The following is a 12313-nucleotide window of genomic DNA, read 5'->3' as shown; positions in this document are numbered from 1 at the left end:
CTTTCGAACAGGAAATGTTATGCAAGAATCTCGAATATCTCTTTTTTTTTTCCCTCAATTTAAATGAATATGAACAATTTAAAAAAGAAATGAAAAATAAAAATAAAACAGAGAACAAAAGAAACAAAACTGATCCAAAGATACTATTAAATATAACTTGATAAGAGAAATGATGAACGAGATATTAATTCATCATCGAAATATAATTTCCACGAAAGTCGTAATTTTTCTTTGAAAAAAAAAATAATTTTTCCCCCCTAGAAAATTTGTTTTCCTCTACGCGATGCATTTAACAAGAAAATCTAGAGATATTTTGTCGCGTTTAATCATGTTACGGTCGCCTAGGGAATTCTAGGGAATTCGAGTAAAACCGGTCCACGCATAACCTAAAGAAAGAAAACAGTGCTTTTATATTTCATAGGTTCTTTTGCCTATAAACAAGGAAGATCTATTCAAATATTTTCCTCGTAAACGGAATATTCATAACTGGCTGTTTGCGCATCTCGTTTCGCAACTATAGTTTACATTGTATACACTTGGGATTTATATAAGCGTCGTTGCTACGCTCGGTCAATAATACGAAGGATATAAATATTTCGTATGAACGTATTAACATTAATCCACCTGCGATACTTGTTGCGTTTCATTAGCATTTCAACGATGAATAACAATGTTCGACAATGATAATTACGCGGTATCCCGATATTATTTCCTCGTTTACTTATTTTCCGATTTCGCGGCGCGAATTTATGATTTTTCAAATAACCGTTGAAATATTTTCAAATCATTAAGAAATTTATTAAATTGCGCGGAAATTATTCTATCGTAAAATAATTATCGTATTAAAGAGGAATATTATAACGAAGATGATTTGTAATACATATAGAATTAGATAGGATAATCTTCGTTGGTTAAGACTGTTATACGATCTTGACAGTGGTACACATCAGCCATTGATCAGACAAGAAGTGCAAGTAAGCCATAGATGGATACAAAAAAAATCACTAGCCAGAAAAATAGAATAGATCGATGAAAAATTATAATCAAAGTATAGATTAAAGATAATTGATTAAAAAATCATGATAAATAGTCAGAAGTATCTCAAATAGATCGTAATCGATAGAAAAAATAAATTTTCGAAGATAGATTCGAATCGAAAGAAAATAAAAAGGACGGAAAGGAAATGGAAAATGCTCTCTCACCTGAAGATTGTACATATTCGCTATTTCGTGGAATCTTTCGGGATTAGTGTTCAATTTGGGGAACCGGGCGTGAACGGAGGCCCTGATCGTTGTTCCAAGGTTGGTCGGGCAGAAGGTTAGGTAACCCAGCCGGCGATGCCGCGAGAATGGTATTTTTTTGCCGACTTCGGTGGCCCCTCTAACGAGCCTCGAGTACACGGCTGCCAGATCTCCGCCTTTCTGCATCGATATTAGACGCAGGTGATCCTCCTCGTTGCACCAGACGAGGAAAGTTTTCGCGTCGTTGTAAAATATACCTCTGCCTGGAAATTAAGGAGAAAAAACGCTGTGAAGTAATTTTTTTTTGAATTGTGTCTGTGTTTATTGATATATTATTTATTATAAATGTTAAATGGAGCGAAGAATTTCTCTTGAAAAATCGAAACGTTCGTAATATCGAATGAACATAACCTATAACCTATAACAACTGTCTAATATTTCGAAAATAAAATCGTATCATTCTAATACATTTTCAAAATGTTTATTTCCTGTGAAAGTGAAGAGAAATTAAGTTATGTGAAATTCTAAATACGTTTGTAAATCCATTTCCAAACATGTCGAAGGTTATCTGCGTCGTACGTTGCGTCATTTCTCGATTTCCTTCCGAGCGCGCGTTTTCTTTCGCGAAAACCGAGTAAATCCAGTGTCGATTCAAAGATAATCGAAAGTGGTTCGGTTTACGGCTGCGTTTCCATTTGCCTCGGGCAACTCGTGGAATTGAATTATTAATGTTCCATTCTTCCACGCACGCGTGACCCCTCAGGTTTGCAAAGGAATAGAGAGGAATGGGAAATTTTCTTTTATCCCGGATCTAATGTTTTCACTCGCTGTTTCAATCGTGGGGATGGAAATTCGATACAACTCTTGGATTCTTTTTTCTTTATATTTTCGCTGCCTTGAAATTTATTCTTTCTTTTTTTATTCTTATATTAATGTCATATTTGAGGATAAATTTTAAACTTAACCTCATTTTTCCTAAATGTCAATCGATTAATATTCTTTTATAAAAATATTTTACAAATATTTTCTAATTTTTAAAAAATTAAATCGTGGATTTTAAATTTAAAAATGTTCGAGAGGTTAGATTAGGTTAGGAATGGAGAATTTTTTTATCGCGTGTTTTCTATTGTCTTGAAATTTATTTTCTTTTTTTTTTTAAAGTTTTACATTGATATATTTAAAGTAAATTTTAAACTTAACTTCATTTTCAATACTCTTTTTAAATCTCAAATTTCTTTTATAGAAATATTTTCAAAAAATTGAAAGATATTTGAGAGGTTAGATCAGGAAAATTTTTAATATTTATTTTATACGTTATTATTAGCTTTTTCATGTAAATACGGTGTGATATCGATGAATTTGTAATGTAATGTAACAATTTCAAGGATGTTGCAATCCAAATTTAACTTGTGACATTTTTCGTATAAATAATAAGTTTATGCTCGTGTCGTGTGGGGATGAAGCGTATCGAATTTTATAAATATAACCTTCGTTCTCGTGCATGTTGAAAATGTTGATTTCTCTTCTCTCTTATTCTTTCTCTTTGTTCTCAATTCTAATTTTCATTTATTCAAATGTCCGATTTGATATTAAGAATCTTCTAATATCAATATTAGAATAACACAGATCCTATGGAGAAAAACAAATTTCATCTTCATACATGATCTCTACATGATTTCTAACTACAAAGAACAATGTTACATTTGAAATTTCATCTAATAATAAATCATCTTTCTGTAACCTATTATTGGAAAAAAAATCTCCGAGCAAATCTTCGATAGCAGAGAATAAATTAAAAATTTAAAAATATAAAAATATAAACAACAATCTTTTCGAAAATCAATTTCACTTTTATCAAAGAGAATCAAACATTCAAGAATTCTTTGAATAATTAATACGATTAAATTATCGTTTGTCTATCGAAACTAACCTAACCTAAAAATATAATACGACGTATTAAAGGTATTTATTAAGTTGTTGGATTTATACGATGAAATATATTTTCACAAGGCGAGATTTATTTAAAAACAGAAAGCAACGATTTATTCGCTTTTCACAATACGTACAACCTTCGATCAAAAGAATCCTTAGTAATATGAAACAAAACGCGCGCGTACAATTGTAATACGACTCTTCGACTGAAACACTGTTCGGATAGATGGGAGGTGGGGGAAATAATTTGATCGAAGCTGCAACGTTCGTAAATAACGAGCAACCGTGGTCACTCGCAAAGGCAATCTGTTATCAGTCCGGTTCAAAGAAACAAAAGCGAGTAGTTACGATTGCAATGGAGGGGAAGGAGAGGAGTATCTCGACAAAATTTCTAGAAACGACGTTTCTTTCATTATTTTATTTTATCTCTTCGATAATCACAATTTAAAAAATTCTTCTTCAATTACTCCATTTTTCAAATTTATCGAGGTTAGATTTGAATTGACGACGATTCGTAAGGGGAATGGAACAAGTAAAAATTAATCAATATTTCACTAGCGTTGGGGAAATATCTAACGAAATCAAACTCATCGTTCGTCCATTGATCTATTCATTCATTTATATTCTTCTTTTCCATTACTTTTAAATAAAAAACGAATTTTTACGTATCTGTTTTCCCAAAATATTACTCGATCGAGTATTTTAGAAAAAAAATACCGATCGATCTCAAAATTTTTTTTCATCCACCAACTTCACCTTGGAACAGTTTATTACCAAAAAAGCTCGTTTAATAATGCATCGTCGAGTCAACAAGTTTATAATAAACGATAAATCCTCGTGATTACGAAGGACAAGTGGCCGCAAGTAAGTAACGCAGGCGAAGTATATACATCACGCGATAAGGGGAGGACGGGAAAACCTGCCGCTTTCGAATAGCTGATTCACCCCTCCGCCCCCTGTACACGCGCCCCGGTCCCTTTAATGTCCCTTAACCCTTTTGAGCCGTTTAATCTCGACGGTAAAGAGATTTGCCAAGGCCATCGCGATGAAAATCGCTAATGCAAATTCACTTAATCACGGGACCCTTAGTCGGCTTTCTGGCAACCCGCAAGGGGCGGTCGGATCGCTTTCGATTCGAGACCGAATATCTTTGAATCCTCGCTCCAAGAATTACTTTTTATCGACCGAGCAGCGGATGGAAAGGGAGAATTAAAAATTTGCTTTTAGATACGCGTTTTTTTTTTTTTTTTTTCTATGGAATTGATTCTCGTTCATCCAATAAGAAATTTGTCTTCGATTTTTTATTGGAATCGTGTAAAAATAAAAAAATATTTGTGAAATTGTGATAATTCTTCTAAAAATAAATTTAGAGAAATTTATCTTTAATTATTTGGATTATTAATTTAAATAGAAGATAGTTTTCTGTGAAATTAGTTTTTGAAAATTGAATGTGATATTTTTCTTTTTCTTTTTTTTTTTTTTATCTGCTATAGAAGGCAAGTTTTATTCATTATTGGAGAGGGGTCTCGAAGAGGAAAAAAAGGAATTTATATAATATATTCCATTGCACAGCTTATGCCGATTTTGAATTTTCATGGAACTTCTGAAACTTCGAATTACAGCTGATAATGGCAGTGAGAAGATTGTTAGAGAATTTCGAGGTATTGGAATTTTTAATTAAACTGTTAATCGTGAATGTCTAAATTTAAAATGAAGAGATAAAGGATATTATAAATTATAATTTTTCAAGAAATTAAATTTTTATATATATATATCGAAATTTATCATACGTTATTTCAATTATTATAATTAATTATCCTCTAATGGATAGTTATTATAGTCGATTGAAAGGAGAAAAGTAAAAAGAAAAGGAAAAAAACATGATTTAACGATATGTTTCGATATTGAATTTATCGAATGTCGATAAGTCGAAGATTTTTTTTTTGATTATCAAAATCAAAATTCCCATGGAGATCCCAATTCACGTGTATGTAATTTGCACCGTGAATATACCTCAAATACAAAGAATTATTGAGAAATTTTCATTTCCGCAACAATTTTCCCTCGATTTTATTAAAACTGGATATTTTTTAAATTGATCGCAAACGGAAGTAGAAATAATGATACATCTCCAAACGTATTCCTCTGTAGAATTCAAAATTCATCGAATAGAAATTTCATTTAAATAAATTTTCAAAAATCAGTTTCTGATTCCTCATATTAATAATTTTAAAAAATTAATAAATGTTCCTTATAATGTCTTTGCAAATATCAAACTCAAGATCATATGTAACTATCTTCATACTTTTTATTTTATTTTAATTTTTCCATTCTTTCTGAGAATGTAAATAACAATATATTTTTTAACACGAAATAACAATTCCATTACTTTTCATTTAATTTTTCCCACAATTTTCTTTATAATATAATAATTTTGTATAATTTCAATTTTTGTTTTTCTTTCGAATTTTTCAATATTTCGTTCTGTCTACGAATAACATAACGACATTTTTATTTAACATAACATAACATGGTTCGATATCAGGATAATACAACTTCACAAAAAAATATATGATAATATATTTTTTATTTTATTTTATTTTCAAATCGGATCTCATTCTTTCGCTATTCGCTATCTCTGGAAAACGGTTCATTTTTACGGTTCTCAGGATGATTGATTGAAAATCCAATGAAATGCAACGAATTATTTTCATTTCAAGGGAATCAACGATGAAAATCAACAAACAGGTGGACCTGTCGTGACACCCGTCAACTCGCCATTTTGTTAACTCGGTACACCACAGTTCGGTACCCCGCCTAATCCACGAAACTTTCGGCTTAATCTTCGTTTAAACTTGAACCAAGCCCAATTTCGAGCATTTGGCTTTATCCACGGATTAATGTTTTCAAACGAGCTGTAGGAACTTACGCCATTGTAATTGAATGTTTTACGCCAACCACACTGATCCTTGAAACCGAGCGAGGCGTTTGAATTTCCCGCGCGAAAATCGTTCAGGCTATTTGCACCGGTGTCTCTCGAGACCCGAAATCGGTAAAAAAAAAAAAAAATGTATTTAAACGTACATCACACGCATTCGTTTTAAAAATCTAGCAAAACATGAAATATTTAATGTTTATACGAAATTTATTTAACTCGTAAAATAGAATTAATTTTGCGAAGGAAAAAAATATTGATTTTTTATTATGATTGATTTATTAATTTTTAAAAACTATGAAAAAAAATATCATTAGTAATTCGAATAATTCTTATTTGCAACAGTAAAATATTTAATGTTTATAACGAAATTTATTTAACTTGTAAAATAGAATTAATTTTGCGAAGGAAAAAAAATATTGATTTTTTATTATGATTGATTTATTAATTTTTAAAAACTATGAAAAGAAATATCATTAGTAATTCGAATAATTCTTATTTGCAACAGTAAAATATTTAATGTTTATACGAAATTTATTTAACTTGTAAAATAGAATTAATTTTGCGAAGGAAAAAAAATATTGATTTTTTATTATGATTGATTAGTTTTTAAAAACTATGAAAAGAAATATCATTAGTAATTCGAATAATTCTTATTTGCAACAGTAAAATATTGATTTTTTATTATGATTGATTTATTAATTTTTAATTTTTTTTTATTAACTATGAAAAGAAATATCATTAGTAATTCGAATAATTCTTATTTGCAACAGTATATTTAATCTGTAAGTGAAAGTGTAAGATTATCACAAAAAATTCAATCACGTTTCACAATATAATATTTAATAATTTGAATGAAGAACAAAGGTATTAAACCATCGATATTAACTCGATATAGAGAAGTATATATACGGTATATGGGATTAAACGAAGGGAAATTATTCGAGCAATGCACGATTTTTTCTTTTTTTATCATTTAATTAAAGAAAATTCGTTGAAAGATTAAAGATTTTCTACGTGTTAATCAAATAATATAATCAAATAAATTTTATTCTCATAAATTCTTAGTTGAACCAACATGTTAACCTCAAAATTTCTTCCTCGAGATATTGTAGTCTTATGACGTATTTCTTGAAGTATCTATACACAGTTTCGCAATTCGTATTCGTAAGGTATACACACAGCGATCTCTCGTCTCGTGTCAATCGATAAATCAACAAACAAATTCGAAATAACGTGTCTCAAACGAGTTTCGAAATATAATACAAAGAATAAAATTGATACTACAATAATAGTATCGATAATATTTACCGTTTCTTATCTTAATTATTCATAAAAAAATCACTTTTCATCATAATTTAACTAAAACTTCTAAAACAAATCAAGTTGGTTAATTTCAGATCTTTTTTAAAATGTTTACATTATCAATGAATCTCGTTACAATAAAAAAATAAAAATAAATTGTAAAAAAAATATCTTTATTTTTATTTTATTCTATAATAATTTTTAAAAATATCCAGAATAATATTCAGTAAGTAATTTTCAGGAAATAGAATATACCATGGAAAAATTAATACAAAGTAATATTGTGTCGTAAATTTACAAGATACGTGCCTTTTTCTTACTAGAATCTCAATAACACTGAGCTCAACGAAAACTAAAAAAGAACTAAGAAAAAATCTTAACAATCCCAAGAAAATATTCCTAGGAAGAATGAAATTCACCTCAACTTACGATCTAATTACTGACACGCGGAGGGCGCCAGCTGGTGTGGCAGAATAAAATTAAAACTTGCAACTCTATCGAGACTCATTAATCTGCGTCTCGAGAAGTCTGAGGCCATCGTCGAATCGTTTCTCGACATTGCATTAGTCATTACTATAAATATTCGATGTGAGTGACGTAAAATCTTAGAACAACGATTTTTAATTCAAGATCGATATCCAACGTTTATTAATGCGTAAGGAATAATTGTGTGATAAATAATCATCGTTCTGAATAATTTTTTATATTATTTTAATATTGTAAAGTGTCGTGAATAGAAGATGAAAATAGTTGGAAAAAATAATTATTTTTAAAAGAGTTAGTTATTAAAAGAGTGAAAGAAAGATGGTAATTAATACGATTTAAGGGAATCAGCTTTAAGGGATCTTGACATAGGTTAGACAGAGATTATCCTCCTTCCTCTTTATTAAAAAATTATTAAAACGTTTTATTAATGTTTCGAAGCTGTGAAATATTGAATTTACGTTTAATTGATGTTCAAAATGTTATTAATAACGTTTTATTTAAAATGATCAATTAAAGCCTCGCGATTGAAGATTAAAAAATAGATTATACTCGTAAAAAAAAAAAATATCAATTTCTAAATTAAATTTTCACCAAATTGCGCTCATAAAGGAATTTTTTGCATAAAAATTCGCAAAAATCTGTTAATTACTTTACACTCATCGTGAGATAAAAAGGGTTAAAAATCGGTGTTCTAAAGAGGATACAGAGAGTTGGACAATGGATGGGACGATAAATTTCGAACAGTTTTAGAGGTCGATCTGTACCAAGTTGGAAAAAAAAAAGAGAGAAAAAAAAAAAAAGTTAGGGGCAGGTAGCTAGAGGTGAACGTGATCATTACTCACCGACTGGCCAGAACCTATTGGAATTGGCCGCCTCTAAAAATCGATCGCCCTCTTTGAACAGGAAATGATCGTCTATCAGTTGTTGTTGGGTTATCTTGTCCATCTTGATCAAACTGTAATAATTCCCCTTCAGTTCGTCCTCTAACGTGCTCAAGATTTGTTGCACCTGGGGAAAAAAAGAGAAAAGAAGGGAGGAAAAAAAAGAAAAGGAGGAGTTAGAGGAGAAACACGAGTGGAAAAAAGATATAAAAAGGGAGAGAAGAAGAGGAGATAAAAGAAAGAGATTAAAAGTAGTACACAGATTAGAAAGGACATTTCGCAGAGGCTTTGGTTTTGGCTTGGAAAATTTATATAGTTCACTTCTGTTCAGTGAACAAACAAAGCGGATAAAACGCGATTAGAAAAAGCAATTATATGCCTTAACGGAGGAGGATTTTCGAGCTAGCAGGAATCAATTAGCTACGTGCACGTTTGTGCGCCTTCATTTAACATCACTGACGCGAAACACAACTCTGTGTAAAGGCATCGATCTTGTTTCTTCCTGCCTTCTTTGTTGTGTACTCGTTGCTGTGTTTTTTTTTTTTTCTGTGGATATTTTTAAATTCGTGGAATCTGTCAAAGGCTTAAAGATGAAAAATAATTTTAAATATCATTATGAAGCCCATTGTAAGTAAGTACTAAGTGTCTAGATATTCATATTTATTCTTTGTCTATAAATTCTAATATATTTCTACTATCAAAAAAATACAAAATGTTTTAAAATTTATACAAATAATTTTCTATTTATTTGTTTAAATTTTAATACAAATAATAAAAAGAATTGATTGTTCTATTATTCTTATTCTTGTTCAAAAATCCAAATATATCCAAATATATTGTCTTTTATTAATTCAAATAGAGAAAAGATTATTCTTTCTCCTTTTCATACTTTTTCCTTCAAATTATAATATACCTTTACCATCATAAAAAATATAAAAATTCTTAAAATTTATACAAATCTGCTTTTACTCATTATTATTACATTTCCATAAGATATATAAATGCTTCCAAATTCTAATAGCACACTTCTATCAACACCAAGTCTTTAAAAACTTGTACAAATACTTACACAAAATTATACAAAAACACAAATCCTTTAAAATTACCACAAATCATTAATTCTCCCCCATTCACCATTACCTCCACATTTCCTTTGCTTTCCAAATTCCAACAACATACTATCTATCAAATCTTTCAAAAACTTAAACTTATATAAATACACATAAATTTATACAAAAAATCCTGTCTGTCTAAAATTGGCACAAATCATTAATACCTGTCTCTCTTATTAACTCAACAGGGAAGAAGAAATCAGAGAAAGCTTATATATACCTTCGCCTCCAACTCCTGATAGTGAGACTTGGTCATTGTTGGATTCAGCGGATATCCGTTGACCGACCTCGCGCAACGGATCCTCGTCGAGATGATGAACTCTCCGTCGGGATCGAGGTTGCCCAACTTCTCAGGATCGCCCCAGTCCAAGGGGGGGTGCACGTCCTCCGGCGTGAAGCCTCTGTGATACTCCTCGATCACTGGGTTGAACAGTGGCGCGAACACGCTGTAAGAGTGCTGGTCAGGGGCGTATATACCGACATTGGAGTCCAGGTTCTTCAGGCCCGATTGTATCACGTCCATCAAGGAGGATTGGGTGTTCGTCAAACGCGTTTTGAGCATGTTGAACACGTGTCTGTCCAAGTATTTTTTCAGCAACGAGCCGCTCTCCACCTTGGTGAAATTTTCGTACGCCTCGTCGAGGGCTTTCACCCGATCGTCGAAAGGGTTCATGAAGCCTGGATGGACCTTCTTCTCGCACGCGCACAGACGCTTGTCGCACATCTTGTTGCTGGATAATTTTGTCTGGATGTGAATTTCGATTATTGCCTATCGTGATGGGATTCTTTTTTCTAATCGAAATCACTTTGCTTGAATGATTGCTCGTGGAAATTTTAAATAATTATTAAATCTTTTAATAACACTTTTCACAGAGAAATACTTGAAAATTTGAGAAAAACGATAATGGGATAATTTCGAAATAGATTATTTTATAATTTATAAAATTTCGATTCACTTCCAAAGAATTTTTTCTTTCCGATATTATTCCCAAAAATTATTGAAATATCAACAAAAAAAAATTTTTTCAAAATTTTCGAAAAGCCAATCCCTGAACCACACCAACTACTCACCCCCGAAAGAAAGAGAAAGAGGGAGAGAGGTCTGGAAATCGTCACATTCGCCTCTTCTTCTCGAGCCCCTGATTATTCCGTCCTCCTAACCTTTACGCCTGTGTCGTCTGGACGTCTCTCTATCGCTTTCCCCCCCTTTACGCCTCTCCTTCTCCTCCCCTTCACCCGCGCGCCTCTACGCGGAGCATCCCCCGGAGCGTCGAGTTTTAATTACACATATTTTTTGCGCGAGCCGCACTCGAGCCGCACACCGGTATGCGCCAGGAGGGCCCTACACCTAGGCGACGTGAATATTCGGAATTTTGACGGACCGCTCGACGCTTCTGGCATTGCCATCTCGACGCCGAGCGACCGCGAAATCTCGTTTCCCGCTCGTCGCGAAAAACCTGCCCCTCCACCTGCTCCGTACGAATGCCAAGTTCCTTCGAATAATTTTCGTCGTATGTATATATATATGTATATTTTAAAATAAAAATAAACCTCGTTCAATCTTCAAAATTTTGGATTTCGAGTATTTCGATTTGGATGTATAGGTTATGTACGGACAAGGTTACGGTATATTTCGAGAGGAAAGTATCGAGATTGTGTGGTTATGAAAATAAGTTGGTAAAAAAGGTAAGATTGAAAGTTTTAGATTGTACGTGAATTATTATATGTGTTAATTAATATGAAAATAATTGAAAGTAATTTTCGTCTCGATCTTTGGAGAATCGATTCTCCAAAGACGGATGTATTAATATTCTAGAATTGAATGAAATGGTTTGATGGTTGGGATTGCGGAGAAATAAATTGATTATTAAATATTGAAACACGTTTTGAAGAATCGATTGCAGAGTGGCGTAGATAAAGAGGAAAGTGAAAAAATTTCGATCGAGTATATTTATCGAGTTATGCGCAATTGAAGATGGAAATGGAGCGAGACTAGCGAACTCTGTCGTCGATTCATCTAACGTGAAATTAAATAATTTGAGATAAGTAGATTCTCGAACGAGATTTTTCGTGCTTGACAACTTTTGTGCTTGTTTTAAACGACAGAGATACTTTTAAATATTGTGATGAAATGGTGTGAAGTTGGAATTACAGAAAAATCGATAGTGTGAAATAAGTGATCATTAAAATAACGTAGTTTTGATGAGGTTATTTAATATAAATTATTTGGTTATTTGATATAAATTATTACATGTTAATATGAAGTGTTAATTATTCGTGAAATAGATTTAGATCGATCCGATTCTATGAAAATAAACAGAAAAATATAGAAATTTCGAAAGATCGAGGTTCATTTATTGAGGTTAATTGAAATTTGGACAGTGCAAGATGGTGGTGATGTGGGACGAGGATAGAGCTATT

General features: G+C 31.7%; 1 protein-coding gene across 4 annotated transcripts in view; it reads right to left on the bottom strand.

The window, feature by feature from the left end:
- The window catches only part of LOC409807 (arginine kinase), a 98365-nt gene extending 86308 nt beyond the window's left edge, over nt 1-12057 (bottom strand). For 2 of the 4 annotated variants that reach the window (XM_026446016.1, XM_026446015.1), the window contains exons 1-3: nt 10113-10792; nt 8742-8907; nt 1203-1504 (exon numbers count right to left, since the gene is read on the bottom strand). In XM_026446016.1, coding sequence (XP_026301801.1) covers nt 1203-1504; nt 8742-8907; nt 10113-10616 — 972 coding nt within the window. In that variant the 5' untranslated portion in view covers nt 10617-10792. Of the gene's footprint in view, nt 1-1202; nt 1505-8741; nt 8908-10112; nt 10793-10963 lie in introns of those variants that run through there. The other 2 variants (XM_016911875.2, XM_016911869.2) reach the window with 2 other exon arrangements.
- Between the last annotated feature and the right edge of the window lie 256 nt (nt 12058-12313).

This window comes from Apis mellifera, linkage group LG1, assembly GCF_003254395.2.
Source record: "Apis mellifera strain DH4 linkage group LG1, Amel_HAv3.1, whole genome shotgun sequence".
NCBI classification, from domain to species: Eukaryota; Metazoa; Arthropoda; class Insecta; order Hymenoptera; family Apidae; genus Apis; species Apis mellifera.
This window is presented reverse-complemented; position numbering and strand designations above follow the sequence as displayed.